The 22,029-nt window shown below is 44.4% G+C and overlaps 1 protein-coding gene across 3 annotated transcripts in view; it reads right to left on the bottom strand.

Annotated features, from left to right (window-relative positions):
- Positions 1-679: 679 nt before the first annotated feature.
- CNOT4 (CCR4-NOT transcription complex subunit 4) overlaps positions 680-22,029 on the bottom strand; it is a 92,938-nt gene continuing 71,588 nt past the window's right edge. For 2 of the 3 annotated variants that reach the window (XM_064155018.1, XM_064155019.1), the window contains exons 11-12: positions 3,022-3,234; positions 680-2,251 (exon numbers count right to left, since the gene is read on the bottom strand). In XM_064155018.1, coding sequence (XP_064011088.1) covers positions 1,950-2,251; positions 3,022-3,234 — 515 coding nt within the window. In that variant the 3' untranslated portion in view covers positions 680-1,949. The remainder of the gene's footprint in view (positions 2,252-3,021; positions 3,235-22,029) is intronic. The other variant, XM_064155020.1, reaches the window with a different exon arrangement.

Below are 22,029 nucleotides of genomic sequence, written 5' to 3'. Positions count from 1 at the left end.
CCACAGAGCTCAAGGCTAGACCATGGCACCAAGTGCCACGTCCAATCCTGCCTTGAACAGCTCCAGGGACGGCGACTCCACCACCTCCCCGGGCAGCCCATTCCAGTGTCCAATGACTCTCTCAGTGAAGAACTTTCTCCTCACCTCAAGTCTAAATTTTCCCTGGCATAGCTTGAGGCTGTGTCCTCTCGTTCTGGTGCTGGCCACCTGAGAGAAGAGAGCAACCTCCTCCTGGCCACAACCACCCTTGAGGTAGTTGCAGACAGCAATAAGGTCTCCCCTGAGCCTCCTCTTCTCCAAGCTAACCAATCCCAGCTCCCTCAGCCTCTCCTTGTAGGGCTGTGCTCAAGCATCTCAATGTCCCTCCTAAACTTGGGGGCCCAGAACTGAACACAGTACTCAAGGTGTGGTCTAACCAGTGCAGAGTATAGGGGCAGAATGACCTCCCTGCTCCTGCTGACCACAATTTCTATTTGAAGTCCTGACAGTTAAACTGCTTCTCCCACCTTTCAATACAGCAACCACCACACACAGCAGCATTACCCTGACAAATCAGCTGCAGTTTAGATGAACTGGGGGGAAAACCCCAAAACATCACCATTCACCACCACCATTTTACCAGCAGCAGCAAGGAAAACTCCCAAGCTCTACAAGAAGCCAAACAACAAAAAGGCAAACATGAAGTCATCATCAAGTTTCCTGTTTTATTTAAGATTTTTAGTTTTAATTCTGAAGAAAGAGGTACATTTCCTTGGTTTTAGTTTTAGAGTCAGGTTATATCCATGTTTATTTATCTGGTTTTGCCTTTTTTTTTTTCCTTTTATTTATTTCTTTTTTTTTTTTTAAATCCTGTCTTTTCAATACTGCACAAACGTCCAGAAACTACAGGGTTAAGTAAAAGCTGCAGGCAGAGGAGGTCAGAGGTTGCTCCTGATGGTGATCATGTGGCCCCAATGCAGTGCTATCCCAGAGTGCTCCCAAAATCAGGTGAATTGGTTTTGTTTCCAAAAGAGGGGAGGGGGAGAAAAAAATAAAGAAGGAAAAAAAACCTAAAAGAGAGAGAGAGAGCCTGACAGAGGAGACAGAAAGAACTGAAGTATCACTCGTGTTTCAGCTGCTTATATTATGTATATGCTAGGTATTAAATCTGTGAATACTTTTAAAACAGTAAAGTTTCCTAAAGCCAAAATGAAAGGAAAACAAAATCTATCTCTTACTCTTCCTTCTTTAAACCATTCTTTAGCAATGTGTCAGTTACTCAGAGCTCTAAGTGGTTTGTCTTTCAACACACTTCATGGCAAACTGCCTGAGAGTAAAAAAAAAATCCCCTTCTCAAAACAAAATAACAACAACAACAAAAAACCCTCCCCAAAACAACCTAACACAGCAATTTCCTGTGTAGTGCCACACTGAATGCAAAATAAATGCTTAGGTCACTGCCTGCCCCACATGTTCAGAAACCTCACTGAAATGAAATCCTTGCCTCCTGGTTCTGCATTTTGTTCTGGCATTGCCTTTTTCTCCCCCTGCTGCAGACTGACACTTTTCCACTAGGCTCAAATACTCATGTGCAAAACACACAAGACAGAAATATTCTCCTTAAGCATTGAAACTGCATTTTGATTTCCTCTCTCTCTCTCTCATTTTTTTTTCCTCTCCTTTTGTTTTTTCTCCCCCCTCTTAGACTGGTTAGAAACTATATCCAACAGTGTAATCCAAACACCTCAGGCTCAGCAGAAACTCAACAAAAAGATGTGGTTGTGACCCTGTGATGGCATTGCATCTGGGGTGGGGGGAAGAGGTTTGATCAGGAACTGGATTCTTCAGAAAGATATGACAAGGAACAGTAGGTGGGTACGGGGAGGAGTCAGGGTGGGACACTTCCTGCATTTCTAACGTTTTGGGTTTTCTTTTCCTTTTCCTTTTTTGTTTTCCTTTTTCCTCCTTTCCTAATGACGATCCAGCGCTGAGCTCTGTAGTAGATCTGTGGGGGTTTTGCTGGGAGGTCTGAAGGCTGTCTGAAAGCCTGGAGGTGGAGAATGGAAGCTGGTGGGGTTCGAAGGAGGAGAGTAGGGATTCCAACTGGCTCTGTGCAGAGGGATCTGTGTGCCGAAGGGGTTACTGTGGTGGGTCTGTGATGGTGCTGCACTGGGGCCGTCCACCTCTGTGAGGGCCTGGAGAGATTTTAGCCAATGTGGAGGATTGTCATCTTGAAGGGTGTCTAAACTGTTTCCTGTGGAGGCTGGGATACCTATGAAGAGAAGAAAAAACAGGGATACAGGCAAATCAGAGCTGAAGCAATAAGCTGAGCAGGAAGGAGGTCAATTTAACCTAACAAAAAGCACCGGTGAGAAAACAGGATTAGTTTGTACAGAGAATGCATTTTATATTATTACATGAAATTAGCTTGCCCACAAAACATTTAACATTAAATCCAGAGAGGAGAAAGCTCCCCCTCAGAGCACTTCAGAGATCACACATTTTCCTCTCAAACATCCTGCAGAAGGAGCACATCCCTGCTGACCTGACCTCATCACACCGAGCTACCAGCACGCTGCATGCTTCACCTCCTACTCTGCCTACTTGAGTCATGCTTCAGCCTCTCTGCCAGTGAAACACAACCAGACAGCCTTATAAAAGAGAGCTTTATAAACAAGTGGAGTATGTCCCTTTTTGAATAACACAGTCCAGTGAATGCCTTCAGTACCTCAGGAGCAGCGGCGCACGTACCGGACCTGCCATCCAGCAGAAGGGACACCTAACATTGACCCTGTAGATAGGCACTGATCCACCTGACTGCCTGCAGAGGTCCTGGGCATGCACTGCAAAGGCCTAAGTGACACTTGGTTACAACCTAGGAGGTTCCACACAAGTTTCCTGGACTCTCGAGGTGTTTGTGGATGGAAGCTGGAAGAGACCACCGCATCCTGACCATTTTCTTTCCTCCAGGTGTTCCTGAGTTTGTGCCAAACACCCCTCTGATGGTTTGCCAGCCGAGCTGAAGGAGTGAGAAACGATTACCTGTGATGATTGCAGGGTCCATCCAGCTGCCAGGGCTGTCCCAACTCAGGCTGTCGGTGGTGGCAGTGTTGGACGTTGGTACACTGTGGTTGGCGTTGGAGGGGGAAGAAGCATTGGGCAGTCCACCAAAGTTGATGTTAATGTTCGGTAGAAGTGCCCTTAGCCCGTCCTGCCATTCCTTCATATTTAAACTCTCTACAGAACTGCTGTTGTCTGGGAGATTTACCAACAGAAAAAAAAAAAAAAGAAAAAAAAAAAAAAAGAAAGAAAAGGAAAAAAAATGAAAAGATAAAAAAAAAAATAAAAAGCTGAAGTTAGAAACAGATGTCCTTCTTTGCTGGGGTATGGGATTTTGGGTTCTTTGCTTTGTTTGTCTTGTTAAGCTAAGCATTTCATACTTCTCTCTGCCCCAAAATCTAGGGTCAATGTTTCTGTGATTGATGAGTTCATCAGAGGGGATGGCAGGCTTTCAATAAAGTGTCAAGGGAGTGGGAGGAAGATTTAACTCCTCCCCCAGTTCCTATTTTCCCATCATTTTCAGGTCAGAAACTCAATCAAGAGCACAGTGGTTTTCCTTTTATCGCTAATTAGGGAAAACCTGTGATAGCCTTTAGGAGAATCACCTCTGCTGCAAGCCAGGCAATCCAACCTGGCTGCTTCATTAACGGGCAGCAGGCTCAAAAGGGTTGTTTGCTTTGAAGGATATTAAAATGAAGAAAGGCTGGGTAGGGCTTTGCAACAGAAACCGAATGTGAGGACCAGGAAGGTGGAGGAATCTCTCCAAAAGGGTTGGTTTGGCTACAGCTCCTTCATTCACAGCCCTACAGATGCTCTTCCGAAGGACATGGTAATTAGGCTCTTGTGAAGCTGGAGGCAGTGCAACTTCCTCTTGCAGTTGTAGAGCAGCAGTGGAAATTCTTTCAGAATGTGTGATACACCATCCTCAAAACTTTGGTTAGAAGTAAACCAGCCAGGCACCAAACCTGCCAAGTTTCTACTGTTTGCCTGGTTTAGGGCACGTGTTGAAAGTAATAGAATAAAACCAAAACAGACAGACAAAAGGGTATGGTGGCTGCTAGCAAATGGTCCCTAAGCACAGACCCTTCACCCATGCTGTCCAGAACAGACTGGGCAATTTGAGAGCCATCTCTGCCTTCAGCTATCTCAAAGGAAAACAAATCAGACAGGAGCAGCCTAGTATTTATCAGTCAACACAGCAAGTCCTGCTAACTTAGCTTCTAGCCAAACCCTGGCAGTATGTTAGCAGTTTGCTCTTTTGGACAAAACCCTAAAATGCAGCTTTAGGCAAGGGCCTTGATGTCTTGCTGTGTTAAGAGTTTGATGCTTACATAACTCAGCTACTTCATCAGCAACAGGGAAGATTTAAAGCTTCCTGGAAAAATGAGAGGATCTCATTCATTAGCAGCTCTCTGCTGGAGTCTTGCTCACACTCAAAACCTGCTCTGGCAATGTTTGTGAAGCTGAACAAGAAACCACATCTCCAGCAATTACCTTGTTGTGACTGGAGGAGAAAACAAAAAGCACAAGTTCCTGTGCTTTCATGCAGAACTTTTCTTCCCCAGCCCAGAGGCCATGTTTTTGTGTGGTTTTTAGAATAAACTTGATCTAAGATGCTGGTTGTGTATTACAGAAGCAGAATGACAGCAAAGGAGCTCAATCACAAACCACAACAGGTCCATGCCATCAATGGAACTTCAAAACAAATTCTTAACCAAATCTGCTTTTCCCACTTTGCTTCTAGTGCCTGCTGGAGAAATGTGTTCATTCCTAGTGCCTGTGCTAGTTTGAAGCTAGCCAGAATGTTTTGGTGAGAAGAACTAGATTACAGGTTGTGAGGAGGAAACAATGGAGACGTCTACTGCACTCATAGGCTTGCTGAGATGTACAAGAACAAGAATCCAAACACAGATAAGTGCGGCTGGGAGACGCTCTCTGTCTGGGCTGTGGGCTGCACTTTTCTCTCTCTAACCTAACCTGCCATCTCTCTGATTAATCCACCTGCTTCCTAACTCCCCTGGCCAACCCTCCGTCTTTCTTGTGCACAGGGCAACGTCTGGGGTAAGGCAGAGAGGGGTGGGGGAAACTGGAAGGGTGGTTGGGAGCCCCTCCTGGGTGGAGTCACCATCCCTGGAGGTGTTCAAGGAAAGACTGGATGAGGTATTTAGTGCCATGGTCTAGTTGACTGGCTAGGGCTGGGTGCTAGGTTGGCCTGGTTGATTCTATGACTCAGGTTTCTGGGAGGGGAGTTGTATTTCTATATTACCTTTTAACTGTACATTTCTGTATATATATTGTGAATATCTGCTAAGCTGTAAATATAAAGCTTCATTCAATTTCCAGAGCCAGCTGAGTCCAGTCTGGGTGATTTCCAAAGGGGGGAGGCATGGGTAACACCCAAAACATCACAGTGCCTAACGCAGCTGTTGTAGCAGACCCATCCATCTGCATGTGTAGGAGTTACAGCATCCATCTGCATGCTGTAACACAGCAGGGGGCAGCTGACAGCTCCACATCAGTGGACAAACAGACTGATGCTGCACGTGGAGCCTGGACAGGGATAAACAGCACAGGTGAAAAGAGTGTACTACAAAAATCATCCTGTGCCTGGGTAAGTCTGCGGTGAGCAGAAGCACCTCCAGGTGGATCAGGCTGCCTAGGGCCACATCAAGTCTCATCCAGGAATAGGGCCTCAATCACATCCCTGGGCAACTTGTTCCAGTATTTCAGCATTCTCCTTGTAAAGAACTTCCTCCTTATATCCAACCTAAATCTATCCTGCTCCAGTTTCAAATCATTGCCCCTTATCCTATCACTACAAGCCCTTCTAACCAATCCTTCTCCAGCTTTCCTGGAGGTCCCTTTCACATATTGAAATGTTGCTGTAAGGTCCTGCAGGGTAAAAAGCTGATTATTTCAGCCTGTATTCATAGGAGAGGTGCTGCAGGCCTCTGGTCATCTTTGTGATGTGAGGTCTCAAAGCAGAGCAGGGTGGCAAATGCACCTCTCAATCTGCTGGCCATGCTGCTGTAGCTGCAGCCCACCTCTCCAGCCTGTCCAGGTCCCTCCAGATGGCATCTTGTCCTTCAGTCTTACCAACCACACCACTCAGCTTGGTATCACCTGCACTCAGTCTTGCTGTCTATATTATTGATGAAGATACTGAACCGCACTGGTCCCAGTACAGAACCTTCAGGGACACCACTTGTAACCCATCCCCCAGCAGCTTTCAACAGCTTGTGCAAGTAAATGCAACCCTGTTTAATTAACTGCTTCTACTACAAAGCAAGGAGGACACACAAGATGCTTACTAGGACCACATGAGTGAACATACTCATCACAATACCTGTGAGCTGGGAATCTGCAAGCTCCTGGTGAGCTTAATCATGAATGTTAACCCCCAAAGTGCCCTCAGAACTCATGTGCAGCAAAATAAAGATGTGTAGTAAGCTACACACCCACAACACATCACAGAGGGAGTCTAAAGGTGACAAAGTCAAGATGTTATAAGGAATGGGAGAGGAAAAAAAATCAATGTAGTATATTAGGTCACCTTGGGCTAAGAAAATCTACATATTTTTGTTAAGTTCCATTCAATTTAAAAGAAACACAATGTAATACATCACACAGAAACACAGAATCAGTCAGGGGTTGGAAGGGACCACAAGGATCATCTAGTTCCAACCTCCCTGCCATGGCCAGGGACACCGTACCCTAGAGCAGGCTGTCCACAGCCTCATCCAGCCTGGCCTTAAACACCTCCACGGATGGAGCCTCAACCACCTCCCTGGGAAACCCATTCCAGGCTCTCACCACTCTCATGATGAACAACTTCCTCCTCACCTCCAGCCTGAACCTACCCATCTCCAGCTTTGCTTCATTCCCTCCAGTCCTGTCACTACCTGATAGCCTGAAAAGTCCTCCCCCAGATTTTTTTGTAGGCCCCCTTCAGATACTGAAAGGCCACAAGAAGGTCACCTGGGAGCCTCCTCTTCTCCAGACTGAACTCTTTCAGTCTGTCCTCATAGCAGAGCTGCTGCAGTCCTCTGTAAAACAGTTGGGAATTCAGCAATGTCTAGACAAAACCATTGGCCCATCATGACCTACCACCAGAGTTTGATGGTTGTGGTGGTAGTGGTTTAAAACTCTCTAGTCTGGTTCTAAATGATAAAAAAGAGTGAGGAAAATCACCAGGACATTGCATAGGGAAAAAAATAAACAATTAAATGTAAATAAAACAGGAGATTGGGTGAAAAACAGAAAAGCCCACACCATTCTGTTCACTTTCTGGGTTTATATTTAAGCTGCACAAATTATTCTTTCCTTTTTTTCTTCTCTGCTCTGATGCTTTTGTATTGCTTTGACTTTGGATGCAACTCTTGTTTATGGTTAAAATAGCAGCAGTGGGGGCTTATTTCTCCTGGGGGAGAGCTGTTCCTTTGTCTAGAGGGATAGGGGAAAAATTTGAGGGGGTCTTGGTGTTATTTCTGAGTTGTAAAGAAGTATAAAGATATGTAAATGTATTTTGTATATATACATTGCATTTTATGCTTTGAGATGTTAGCCTGTTTGTAAAAGACAGCTTCATTTTGCTTTCAAACCTTCTGAGCTGGTCTGGTGAGTTAATTTTCAACCCACCACACTGGTATTACTTCAATATCCTCTACCTCCAATGCCTTAACATCATTCCTTCAAATCAGTGCATATCTGGGGGAAGAGATGGCAAAGAGGATGATGGCCAAGCCAAAAATCACTCTTCTGTGGTACATGATCAATACTTTACAAGAGATCTGCACAAGAGGCAGCTGCACTGACTGGGGCTGTTCTGTGACCTCAGTAATGCTGACAAGTGACATCACAGCAGAGATCTAAAGGTGGTTCAGATCTGGCTGCACCACATTTATGCTGCTGACACACTTGGGTCTTTTATCCTGAGAGTAATGGGGTGGCATGCCTCAGAGTTTATTTGGTGAGAGATGAGCTCACTAAAGTGACTCCTACAGAGATGAGACCATTTCAAATCCCTGTCCCAATTCTGATACAAGACTATCACAGGATGTTAGGGGTTGGAAGGGACCCAGGGAGACCATCGAGTCCAAGCTCCCTGACAGAGCAGGACATATCAACTATAATCCAATCAACATCGAAATTCACACACTACATCAAATCACAGAATGCTTTGGGTCAGAAGAGACCTTAAAGATCATCTAATTCCAACCTCCCTACCACAGGCATAGAGGTCTTCCACTAGACCAGGTTGCTAAAAACCTTGTCCAGCCTGGCCTTGAACACCTCAAGGGAGAGGGCATCCACAACCTCCCTGGGCATCCTGTTCCAGTGTCTCTCCACCCTGACTGGCAAGAACTTCTTTCTACCATCCAGTCTAAATCTATCCTCTTCCAGCTTAAACCATGACATGCTTAAATACATATGACTAACAGCAAAGATCACAAGACCATTACATTAAGTAAGTATAAAAATCATAAACAAGTTGCCCAAGAAGGTTGTGGATGCTCCTTGACCGGAGGTGTTCAAGGCCAGGTTGGATGAGGCCTTGAGTGACCTGTTCTTGTGGAAGGTGTCTCTGCTTATGGTGGGGGGTTGGAATTAGATCATCTTTGAGGTCCCTTCCAACCTAAATCATTCTGTGATATATTTTTTTTTGGCCAAAATTATCTTCCAAGCTATTGCAAGAGTCTGATTTCATACAAACTTCATTCCAAAAAGTAAAATGAATATCCTTATGCCAAAAGTCTTAAAATATCCCAGTCCTGCTGAAAAGCAAGGAGTCCTGCAAATCTAGGTTACCATTAGTTACTTTGAATGAACTCATCAGTATGCCACCTGTGTGACCAAGGCACTCAACAGTGCTACAGAAAGCCTTCAAAAAAGCCAAAGAAATTCAGAAGAAAAGCATTATGTGAGAGAAAATGAAAAGATATTAACAAGGTCACATACCTGACTGCACAGAATAGCAATGAAAGTAGTGGAGATGCTATCAAGATGTATTTAGTGATGGCATTGCTATTGTTGTGACCTGCTTGGTAGAAGGGCACTCCACAGTAGCAGTTAGTTGTGAAGCCTTGGCAAGACAACCAGAATGATAACGTTAAGTCCAGGGCAACAAAAAGAATGAAAAGAAGAGAATGTGAGGGAAAAGGAATAGGGACAACTACCAGAAATTCTTCACCAAGACTGAGGGGTGGTTGTGGCCAGGGGGAGGTTGCTCTCTTCTCTCAGGTGGCCAGTACCAGAACAAGAGGACGCAGCCTCAAGCTGCGCCAGAGGAAATTTAGGCTGGAGGTGAGGAGAAAGTTCTTCACTGAGAGAGTCATTGGACACTGGAATGGGCTGCCCGGGGAGGTGGTGGAGTCGCCGTCCCTGGAGCTGTTCAAGGCAGGATTGGACGTGGCACTTGGTGCCATGGTCTAGCCTTGAGCTCTGTGGTAAAGGGTTGGACTTGATGATCTGTGAGGTCTCTTCCAACCCTGATAATACTGTGAGACTGTGACTCTTTCAATTTGATTACAAGGAAACAGAGCTACCAGAAAAACACACCCTTTAAAGAGGCATCCCTGTTAGTCACAGCCTAAGTACTGTGTCCAGTTCTGGGCTCCTCAATTCAAGAGAGATGTTGAGGTACTGGAATGTGTCCAGAGAAAGGTGACAAAGCTGGTGAGGGGCCTGGAGCACAGCCCTGTGAGGAGAGGCTGAGAGAGCTGGGGGTGTGCAGCCTGCAGAAGAGGAGGCTTAGGGCAGACCTCATTGCTGTCTACAACTACCTGAAGGGAGGCTGTAGCCAGGTGGGGGTTGGATTCTTCTGCCAGGCAACCAGCAACAGAACAAGGGGACACAGTCTCAAGATGTGCTAGGGGAGGTCTAGGCTGGATGTTGGGAGGAAGTTGTTGGCAGAGAGAGTGATTGGCATTGGAATGGGCTGCCCAGGGAGGTGGTGGAGTCACCATCCCTGGAGGTGTTCAGAAAAAGACAGGATGGGGAACTTCGTGTCATGATCTAGTTGATCGGCTAGGGCGGGGTGCTAGGTTGGATTGGATGAGCTTGGATGTCTCTGTCAACCTGGCTGATTCTATGATTCTATACCATTTTCACAGGCACCACAGACAGCCTGTGCTCTTGTGAAACAGCTTGTTACTGTGCCTGGCACTTCTCTTTTCACCTCAAAATTATTTTCCGACTGTTGGCATCTCTGTTTTGAGAAGAAAGTCATCCAATATTTAACTCTGAGGTAGAAAGAAAAGGAGAAAGGATGATTAGCCACATCCTAAACTGAAATTACGGTCATCAGATTAGATGAAGTCAAAAGCCTTTCATACAAAGCTTTTTAGCCTGGATGTTAGGAAGAAGTTCTTCACAGAAAGAGTGATTTGCCATTGGAATGGTCTGCCCAAGGAGATGGTGGAGTCACCATCCCTGGAGATGTTTAAAAGGAGACTGGATGAGGCACTTAGTGCCATAGTTTAGTTAATTAGAAGGTGTTGGGTGATAGGTTGGACTCAATCTCAAAGGTCTTTTCCAACGTGGTAAATTCTCTGACTACATAGAATCATTAAGGCTGGAAAAGACCTTTAAGATCATTGAGTCCAACTGTAACCCAACTACCATGAGCACACTAAACTGTATCCTGAAACACCACATCTACACCATGCTTGAACACCTCCAGAAGTGGCAACTCTCTACCACTGCCCTGGGCAGCCTGTTCTAAAGCCTCACTGCTCTCTCAGTAAAGATTTTTTAGCTAGTATCCAATCTGAATCTCCCCTGGCAAATAGACCATTTCCTCTATTCTTACAGGTAGTTACCCAACCATGAACAAAATAGTCATGTCAAAAACTGTGTCACTTCAATATGAGTAATGGACCTAAGTCCATTCCCTCTTGTCTGATTGCTACTTACCTAGCCACTAACAGAACAGTCGTGATAACATCTGTGTCACTTCAATATAAATAAGAAGTTTGTTTGCTCATGGAATTTTATAACCACAAGTAAAATCCCAGTTAAACTGCTAAGGTCTGAAGGATGTCACTCCAGACTTCACTGAGTCTGTTTATGACTTCTAGGAATCCCACAACGTTTAGACAAAGCACTGAAGCCTCACAACACTTAGACAAAGCAATGAAGCATTTCCCATTCAGAGAGGCCTGAAAGAAGATTGAATCTGTCCACAATCACACTGCAGCACATCAGGAACACAAGCAGCCACTTGGAGAGATCAGATGAGAGGAGTACTAGAAGATAAAGCTATCTGAAGGGGACATTAAAAGGCTTGCTGATGTTCTCTATACACAGAAAGCAACCTGCAAAGCACAGAAACAGCTTTCCAAGTGTCATTCTACAGGGTGGATTTCAAATTAAAGTCTTGACCTCAAAAGGCTGGGGAAAACAGCAGTGTGAAGGTACAACATCTCCCTACAAAACTGACTTTGGAAGGCAAGAGACATCAGTCTGCCCTGAGCTTTACAACAGTGCCAATAAAGCTGCTTTTAATTTGATTCCACGTTGACTTCTACGGTTATCTTAATTCCACACGTGCCAAATTTCAAAGATAGCTGTGTACATGACAAAACTGCACTATTTCAAGTTAAAAATCAATCAAGTACAACTTCACAAGCCAGGAAGTCAAACTATCAAGCAGAAGAGGAAAATATTGATTTCTGAAGTATACACTTCAAAGGGGAAAGTAAATCCTAAGCACTTTGGGGTTTTGACAAAGATTTAACAGTCCAATTTTTGAGCTTTCTTTGTCTATGTACAGAGCCAGAAAATTTGATTTATTCTCAGGGAAAATTCCTTCTACAATATCAGTGATGGGATAGCTCAGCTTAGATACTCAATAGGAAGAAGGATACCTGCTTGTCTGTAGTGTGTCAGGATTTTATTGCACTTGAAAAAAAGCAATTTTACTTTATTCTGGAGAGTTCTTGTGATTGACTTATATCTAATATAGCTTCAGAGACCAAATCTAATACATAAGAGGGAAAGGAAAGACTGAAAGGAGGTCTTATTTGACTGAAAGGAGGTCTTATTTGTCCTTACAAGTATTTGATGGGAGGGTATCAAGAGCAAGGTGCTAGTTTCTTTTTGGTGATGCCCTGTGATAAGACACAGGGCAATAGACACAAACTCCAGAACAGGTCTCACAAACTGATTGCCTTTTCCTGCTTGATTCTATGATTCTGTGATTTCAAAATGTATTTACAGAGAAAGGCTATAAACTGTCTGCTTTTTTCACTAAAAATCACCACCCATAACTGATATTTTGTCAGACAGATGTGACTCAGGAGGAGCTGAAGTTTGGGTCTGTGGCAAAGGTACAGCCTCTTGGTAGACACTGCTACTAACAGGTGGCACTGCCAACTGTCCTGATTTCCAGTATTTAGAGGGGAGGTGATAGGTTTTCTTTTCATCACTAGAAGAATTGCATCTTTTCACTCTTGCTGGTGGTTTATTGTGTATTTTGAATGACAGATTGTATTTTACATAAGCATCCAAGAGAACATAGCACCTCAAGAACTATCACTTAACTGCTGGAGAAGGGAAACATATGCTACACCAGCCAACAAAGCTGCTCCTTACACACAGCCATCCCAAGATCTTATGGGCTACCCATGAAAGGAAACAGTCTAATGTTTGGTAAACCAAAAAAGAGGGAACAATGTTCTTGTTCTATAATCAATAAATGCAGCCTTCCATCCTTGACACACAGGCAAAGGGTCAATGTTTTAGTGCAACTGAAACTTGTTTGATGAATTTGAAGCCTTGTTCAATATCTTTATTGATGATCTGGACAAGGGGATTGAGTCCAGCATCAGTAAGTTTGCAGATGACACCAAGCTGGGAGCAGGTGTTGATCTGTTGGAGGGCAGGAGAGCCCTGCAGAGGGACCTAGACAGGCTGGATGGGTGGGCAGAGGCCAATGGGATGAGAGTGAACAAGACCAAGTGCAGGGTTCTGCACTTTGGTCATAACATCCACAAGCAGCACTACAGGCTGGTGACAGAGTGGCTGGAGAGCAGCCAGGAAGAAAGGGACCTGGGGGTACTGGTAGATAGCAGCTGAAGATGAGCCAGCAGTGTGCCCAGGTGGCCAAGAAAGCCAATGGCATCCTGGCCTGGATCAGGAACAGTGTGGCCAGCAGGACAAGGGAGGTTCTTCTGCCCCTGTACTCAGCACTGGTCAGGCCACACCTTGAGTACTGTGTCCAGTTCTGGGCTCCTCAATTCAAGAGAGATGTTGAGGTGCTGGAACGTGTCCAGAGAAGGGCAACAAAGCTGGTGAGGGGCCTGGAGCACAGCCCTGTGAGGAGAGGCTGAGGGAGCTGGGGGTGTGCAGCCTGGAGAGGAGTAGGCTCAAGGCAGACCACATTGCTGTCTACAACTATGTGTAGGGAGTTTGCAACCAAGTGGGGGTTGGTCTCTTTTGCCAGGCAACCAGCAACAGAACAAGGGGACACAGCCTCAAGTTGTGCCGGGGGAGGTCTAGGCTGGATGTTAGGAGGAAGTTGTTGGCAGAGAGAGTGATTGGCATTGGAATGGGCTGCCCAGGGAGGTGGTGGAGTCACTGTCCCTGGAGGTGTTCAAGCAAAGCCTGGATGAGGCACTTAGTGCCATGGTCTGGTTGACTGGCTAGGGCTGGGTGCTAGGTTGGCCTGGATGATCTTGGAGGTCTCTTCCAAAGTGGTTGATTCTATGAATACCACAGACACCAACAGTCAGGAAATTTGATTTTAAGTATCTCCCTCATGCTTGTTTTCCCATTTCTGGGGAAAAGTTATCCCTGAAGCTGCCATCTGCACTGGTAGTCCAAAATGCAAACTGAGTCAGCAACTCAGGCCACCTATTTGAGCCAGCACTGCATTTATTACAAGCTTAGCAGTGTTCATGTGAACTATCCTTTGATATACTCAGCCAAGAGAAGTTAGGATGTTATTCTTTTTTCTTACTTCTGAAAAAAAGCAAGTTGTTTTTCACTGCCATCCTTAATTTTACAATCAAAGGCAAAAATAAATTTGTAAGAGCTTAAAACAAAGCTCCCAGAGGTAAGGGCACAGATATTTGTAATCAAGCTTCAATCAGAACAGTCTCAGTCCCAAGGAAACAAATGCATGGGGTTTTAACACCAGTTGCACTATTAGCTCCAGAAAGGTGCTGGGAGGAAAGGGTGGGTGTGGAAGATGAGATTTTGGAACAGATGGAGAAGTAGCAGACTTTTCAAGACAGGTGCTGTGGATGAAGTTCTCTCAGTGATCGTGACAAGATTATGGTAAGAGAAGCAAGCCTTAGTAGTAAACACTCTATAGGAATTCAGGGGCAAGACATCAGAGGCAGGACAAGGAGTATCCATAGCAGAATTCAAACAGAGTGACTTCAATCTTGACACTGATTTAATATTTTGGAAATGTATCTGAAATCCCAGCTCCATTTACTTTGTCTGAAATCTAACAGCACCACTCCAGGTGCATAAAACCTCCCTCAAACCAAACAACCTCCTCCAGGGCAATGGAAGCAAGCAAGCCAGAAATTTACTTTCAAACTGAAATTTTTCCATGCCATGCTGAACACTTCAACTCTTCACCAGTGAAACAGAAAATTAGTAAGGATAGGTAATAGAAGAATGAATTTCAGAGATGGGAGGATACACAGAGAAGCACAGCACCTCTCCCAAAGAATCACAGAGTCACACAGAATGCAATAGGCTGGAAGGGACTCTTGAAGGTCAGAGCAGTGGAGGCCTGAGAACTGCCCAGGGAAGAAATGGGATGCAGCAGGCATAAAGACTGATGAGAAAACCAATACTGAGTGGCAAGGGCTGCAGTGAGAGCAGCCTTTAAGGAAAACAGGACACACAAGGTGTGGGAGCCTTGGGACAGGTTTAGTCCCCTTTCCCTTGTGTCCCAGTAAAAGGAATACTGGGAATAGCTGAGAGTCATTTATTTACAAGCAGTACTTTCCATTTCACAATTTCAAAGCAGTGGCCAGGCCTTGATTTTCAAGTGAGGAGTGACCTTGATCTCAGGGTGACACATCTACTTCTGTAAGGAACTGTTCAGCACTGGGAAAAGATCCAAGCCTTTCAAGGTGCCACATGTAGCACCTACAAGTAAAAGTTCTATCAGCTGAAATTTTCCACCAGATTTCTTACTTTCAGTATCTGCATCTAATCAGAGAAAGACTTCAGCTATAGGCAACCACAGACCTAACCAGCATCACAGGAATGATGCTCAGCTACCACGCCTTCTGCCCAGCTGCTGTCAGAAAGTCAAACATCAAGGCAGACCATCAAGTGAGCAAGCAATCTTTAAAGGGTTAGGACAGAAAACTAATGGACTAATGCATCTGTTACTGTTCAGAGTAAGACCATCAATAGTTAAAACCAGTGTTAAACCTCCCATACATTGTCAAGTCAAGAGGAAAAGCGTAGCAAAACGCTCTTTCATCCACTGCATCCAAATAAAGAGATGGGAGGCAGTGCTGTTTCAATCACACTGCTTGTTGCTAGGGTTTGGGATTAAATGCATTTTGTATGCAGCACTGGGAGAATTTTAAGTTTTACAACACACTGAATTCATCAGTCATACCACATGGCTCTGAGCCTCTTTTAAAAATGCACAGCAGCAGCAGAACCACTCGCCCCAAACCCATACCAAATTATTCTGAGACCACAGAGGTGTCAGTTGCTGTGCTGTAAATTCAGGTTTTTTGGTTCCACAACAGTATAAAACAAGTAATGTTTTTCTTTTGTTCAGCAGACAAAAATCAGCTATGAAAATAATCAATCCATAGAGAAAAAAAAAACCCATCAACCCAGAGAGAAAAGAGAAAGTTAAAAAGGCAAAAGGTCAAGCAAGAAATGAACGCCACAAACTGAAATGAGGCTACCTTCTGAGAAGATACCAGATCAGCCAAGGACCCCTTTAGCATTGGAGACAGAGGATTTCAATGCTTATTCTGGTATCTCAACCCCCTCTGGGATCTGAAGTATAACAGTATCATCAGGGTTGGAAGAGACCTCACAGATCATCAAGTCCAACCCTTTACCACAGAGCTCAAGGCTAGACCAAAGTGTTTCAAACAATGTGATGACAGCCAGGGATTTTCCTTTGCCTTACCAAAATGTTGTCCAAGAGGTAACATTAGTAAAGAAAGCATTTGATGTTCAAGAGCAGTACAACAGCTGGGGAATGGAGGCAGAAAAGGCTAAGCTGTACAGATGTGGAAGAGGTTAGGACTTTAAGTGAGAGAGGCCTGTAGTGATAGGATGAGGGGTAATGATTTCAAACTAGAGAACAGATTTAGATTGGATGTTAGCAACAGGTTCTTTACCACAAGGCTGGTGGAACTCTGGAGAAGGTTGCCCAGAGAGGTTTTTGAAGCCCTGTCCCTGGAGATACTCAAGGTGAGCCTCGACAAGGCTCTGGGCAATTTCAAAGTATCACAGTATCACCAAGGTTGGAAGAGACCTCACAGACCATCAAGTCCAACCCTTTGCCACAGAGCTCAAGGCTAGACCATGGCACCAAGTGCCACGTCCAATCTTGCCTTGAACAGCTCCAGGGACGGCAACTCCACCACCTCCCCGGGCAGCCCATTCCAGTGTCCAATGACTCTCTCAGGGAAGAACTTTCTCCTCACCTCGAGCCTATATTTCCCTTGGTGTAGCTTGAGGCTGTGTCCTCTCGTTCTGGTGCTGGCCACCTGAGAGGAGAGCAACCTCCCCCTGGCCACAACCACCCCTCAGGTAGTTGTACACAGCAGTCTAGTTGACGATGTCCCTTCTGGCTGCAGAGGGGGCAGTTTGGACTAGGTGACCTTTGGAGGTCCCTTCCAAGCCAGACCATTCACTGATTATATGATTCTGGAGAATTTGGACTTAATGCAACCTTCCTTGCTTTTCTCTCTTTATTACCAGATACTGCTTCACAAAATCCTAAATGCAGGCAAAACTCAAAAATGTGCACACTAATCAGTGTTTTAATAGGAATGCAATACAAAGACTGCTAGAAGGCATCCAAACTCAGTAGAACTGCCCTATTTGTCTCAATTTCATCTTCAAATACACATTGTTCCATCAATGAAGTTGTGTATGCTTAAGAGAGAAAAGCCACAACAACAAAACTAGAAGGTTTTGAAGGAAGACAATTTTGGTTTCTCAATTAGATGCAAATACAAAGACTTGGGACAACCAAGCCTCCTGTTTTTGAAGTTGCAGGAACAGTTCATAGAAGTACTGCAATCTCAACACATCAGTGGGCTCCATGCCTGAAAACAACTTGATTGATTTTACAGTGTAAACAACAGGTAAATCTCTTTTCTCCCTCTAAGCAGTGTAATTCTTTGTGGTTTTTAATCTGTGTCTACTTGATTGTTTCTCCTACATAGTATTTCTATTGTATGAATGACATAAGCTGCCTGTCTCAGTTTAAGAAGCATTTGGACAATGCTCTGAGATGCATGGTTAATTTTTAGGCTGTCCTGTGTGGAGGCAGGAATGGGACTTGATGAGCCTTGGGAGCCTCTTCCAACTTAAGGGGTTTCAAGTATTTGTAGGAAGAGCATACACAAGGTGTCATGCACCATTAGTCTTGGAAATGAGTTCAAGTGTCAAACTATCTCATTATTATCAACTCTCTATGTTCTTACAATTAGTTTTCTCATTTGGAATGATGTTCAAGATAATTATGAACTCAATACATGAAGTAACAGCTGTTTCAAAATGTCAAGTACTTCACCTTGCACTGAACACCCAGGAAAAGTGGACTGAGCATGTACTTAAAAGTATGAGGAGAAAGTTCATTAAGAACAAATTCATACAGTTTTATGTAGTAAAATCATAGAATGGTTTAGGCTGAAAGAGATCTTGAAGGTCATCTAGACTCAACCCCACTGCCATATCTGATCTGGGAAGGCTGAGGAAGGACTCCTTAAGAAGGGTTTATAGGGCTAAGATGAGGGGCAATGGCTTTAAAGTGGAGCAAGGTAAATTTAGGTTGGACATAAGGAGGAAGTTCTTTACAAGGAGGGTGGTGCAATACTGGAACTGGTTGTCTACATATATAGTTGAGGCCCCATCCCTGGATACATTCAAGGCCAGATCTGATGCGGCCCAGGGCAGACTGATATAGTCAGAGGTGTCTCTGCTCACTGCAGAGAGGTTGGACAAGATGCCCACTGAAGGTCCCTTTTAATCCAATTAAACCTCTTCTACTCTACCAGGTTGCTCAAGGTCTCATCCATCCTGCCCTTAAACGCTTCCAGGGAGGCAGCACCCACAACCTCCCTGAGCAACCAGTGTCTTGTCACCCTCACTGTAAAGATTTTCTTTCTAATACCCAGGCTGAATGACTACCAACCACTCAAACTAAAGAAATAAACCCATATATTCCTCTTTTTCTATTATTAATATGGATACATTTAAGTAAGAAGTTCTTTACAGTGAGGGTGGTGAAACACTGGCACAGATTGTCCAGGAAGGCTGCAGATGCTCCCTCCCTGGAGGTGTCCAAAGCCAGGTTAGATGAGGCCTTGAGCAACCTGTTCTAGTGGGAGGTGTCCCTGCCTATGGCAGGGGGTTGGAACTGGATGATCTTTGAGGTCCCTTCCACCTTAAACCATTCTATGATCTCATTTGATAAGCACCTGTCTCAAAACATATTGCTGATCTGAAACCTATTTATGATCCCACACTTTTAGAACACACTCTCAAGCAGGAGGGTGGCAATGATGACAGCCTCCCAACATCCTGAAGTAACATCAAGTCAGACACTTGCCCAAGTTGCTGGCAGGGGATCATTACTTTGGTGGTGTTTGCAGAACAAAAGGACAGCCACTGTCCTGTATTCTTAGGGTAGCTTGCACATAATCTAAGGTAAGACTGCATTTAACAACAACCATGCTGTCCATCTACAAGAAATAACTGAACTTCTCTTAAAGCACAGATACAATCACACAGCAAATCATCTAATTCATCCCATGCCAGAGAACAGCAACAAGCCTAAACTGTCACTGACAATGAGAACATGTGACATCTGCTATGGTTTGCAAAATCATAGGGGAGGGAGAAATAAAATGCTAGTTTGGGAATCAGTCAATCAAAAAGTTCATTTAGATGTGAGTTGGGGACAAAATCATACTTGGTGAATGACACATTTCAAGTACATGCATGATAAAATTAAGTCAATCATATGTCACTGTGTCACCTCACTGGAAACAGCAGGATGAGTGTAATAAATGCTGCTTTCTCTGATAAACAGGCTGGCAAATTCCATAGAGATGAGCTTAAAATGAGAGAAGGGCAACAAGGCTGGTGAGAGGCCTGGAACACAAACCCTATGAAGAGAGGCTGAGGGAGCTGGGGGTGTGCAGCCTGCAGAAGAGGAGGCTCAGGGCAGAGCTCATTGCTGTCTACAACTACGTGAAGGGAGGCTGTAGCCAGGTGGGGTTGGTCTCTTCTCCCAGGCAACCAGCAACAGAACAAAGGGACACAGTCTCAAGTTGTGCCAGGGGAGGTCTAGGCTGGATGTTAGGAGGAAGTTGTTGGCAGAGAGAGTGATTGGCATTGGAATGGGCTGCCCAGGGAGGTGGTGGAGTCACTGTGCCTGGAGGTGTTCAAGCAAAGCCTGGATGAGGTACTTAGTGCCAAGGTCTGGTTGATTGGCTAGGGCTGGGTGCTAGGTTGGGCTGGATGATCTTGGAGGTCTCTTCCAACCTGGTTGATTCTATGGGGTTTATTTTGGAGCTTAAAGAAAAAGAGGTAGTGCCTGCGTCTCCATTTAAATCTGGTGCACATCACAAAACAGCCCCACCTGGAGCTCCAATTCTCAACTACAGGACACTTCAGAGCATTATTTACCATGTCACACATGAGCATTTCAAATCTATGGGAATACTGAAGCCTATGTAAAGCAGAGGCAGGAGCAGTTTCAAAGACGTAATTTTCTTCACACAAGCTTCCAAACCACAAATACTCTTGGTGAAATCAACTGAAACTGTAGAGTCTAGACAATAGCATCCTAACTTTATATATAAAGTTGTACAAGTTTTTAGATCTGCTTTTGTTCACACCAATGAAATAGAACCTAAGCTGATTACATAGAGCAGTCAAATACATAGGATGAATAAGATTTTAGTGTGGCTTTTTTTGGTGGTTGGGGTGAGTGCTGTTTGTTTGTTCTTGGTGTAGTTTAGGGGTTTGTTTGGTTGGATTGTCTCTTTAATCTGTTTTAAGAATTTACAGCCCTCTAAAAACCTATGACCAAATATCTTCAGAAACATGCAACCTGAAAAACAGTTGAAGGTCTCTGCTAGAAAACAGAATGTGAAGTTTCACCTGCACCAGGTTTCTTTTGCTGTTACATCTGAAACAGCTGAGTTGACTCAGGAAAAGGACCTGGGGGTCCTGGTTGATGAAAAGCTCAACATGAGCTGACACCATGCACACACAGCTCAGACAGCAACCATGTGCTGGGCTGCTGCAAAAGAAGTGTGGCCAGAAGGGCAAAGGAGGGATTCTCCCCCTTTACTCTGCTCTCCTGAGACCCTACCTGGAGTACTGTGTGCAGTTCTGGAGCCTCCAACACAAGGTCTGTTGGACTGAATCCAGAGGAGGCCATGAAGATGATCAGAGGGCTGGAGCAACTCTGCTATGAGGACAGGCTACAACAGATGGGGCTCTTCAGCCTGGAGAAGAGAAGGCTTCGAGGAGACCTTGGAGTGGCCTTCCAGTATCTGAAGGGGGCCTACAGCAAGGCTGAGGGACTACTGACAAGGTCTTGTACTGACAGGATGAGAAGTAATGGGTTTAAATTGGCAGAGAGGAGATTGAACTACACATTAGGAAGAAGTTCTTTCCAGTAAGGGTGGTGAAGCACTGGCACAGGTTGCCCAGGGAGGCTGTGGCTGCTCCCTCCCTGGAGATGTTCAAAGCTATGTTAGATAAGGCCTTAAGCAACCTGTTCTAGTGAGAGATGTCCCTGCCTGTGGTGGGGGGCTGGAATTGGATGATCTTTGAGGTTCCTTCCAACCTAAACCATTCTATGATTCTATGACATTTTCTAATACATCCTAATACAGATTAGTAAAATGGAGCTCCATCTGTACTCCAACTAACCTCTCCACACTGATAAATGGCTGTTATGACACTAGAGCTGTTATAAAGCATTAAAGTAAAGCTTAATGAAATTATTTCTCTGTACTTGCATACCATTTTCTTCTCCCAACCTACCCAACGGGTCTTATGTGTAAATCAAATGAAGAAAAAATCATATACCTACTACTAACAGAAATTAGAAGCAAGTATAAAGAAGAGGAAATATTCTTTGAAGGTAAATATAAAAAATAATTCATTCAGAGATGTGTACACTAGATACAGATTTGAAGAGACACAATAAACTGGAAACTATTTGAGTCAGCAAAGAAAGAGGTAAGAGACTTGTAAATTATTTCTACTTCCAAACCAATTAGATCACCACATAACATATCATACAATACAAAACAAATCCATAACCCAGCAAGCAAAATCAGAACTGAGACCTCAACTGATTTCTGAACAACATCAGAAGAAAAAGGAGACATTTGTGCTTGTGCAAGTGATTCTTTCAAGACATATCCAAGCTGACACAGACATCAGCTGAGAAATGCTTGCAGCGCAGCAACTGCTGCTATCTAATTGTCATCCAGGCAACTAACAGTGCTTTCTGTAACAAGAGACTAACTCAAAGGAACCTTCCAAAGAGGCCACAGCAGATGTTTACTTTCTGTTTTTAGCACTGTGTCTGCCAAAAATACTCAGTTGTTCTAGATATTGCATACCAAAAAGGGATACACTTAAAACATCAACTCTGCTGCCTTAAAACGTATGGGGGAAGGACACGGCATAGACTGCATCAACCAACACCACACAGCTGGCTCTTGAGGAGTTGTACAATGAGTCCTCTACAGTAAGCTTCATTTTCCAACTGCCAAAGGCAATAATGCA

The sequence above is a fragment of the Pogoniulus pusillus genome, chromosome 15 (genome assembly GCF_015220805.1).
Source record: "Pogoniulus pusillus isolate bPogPus1 chromosome 15, bPogPus1.pri, whole genome shotgun sequence".
NCBI classification, from domain to species: domain Eukaryota; kingdom Metazoa; phylum Chordata; class Aves; order Piciformes; family Lybiidae; genus Pogoniulus; species Pogoniulus pusillus.
The sequence above is the reverse complement of the archived record's forward strand: the minus strand, read 5'-3'. Positions and strand labels throughout refer to the sequence as shown.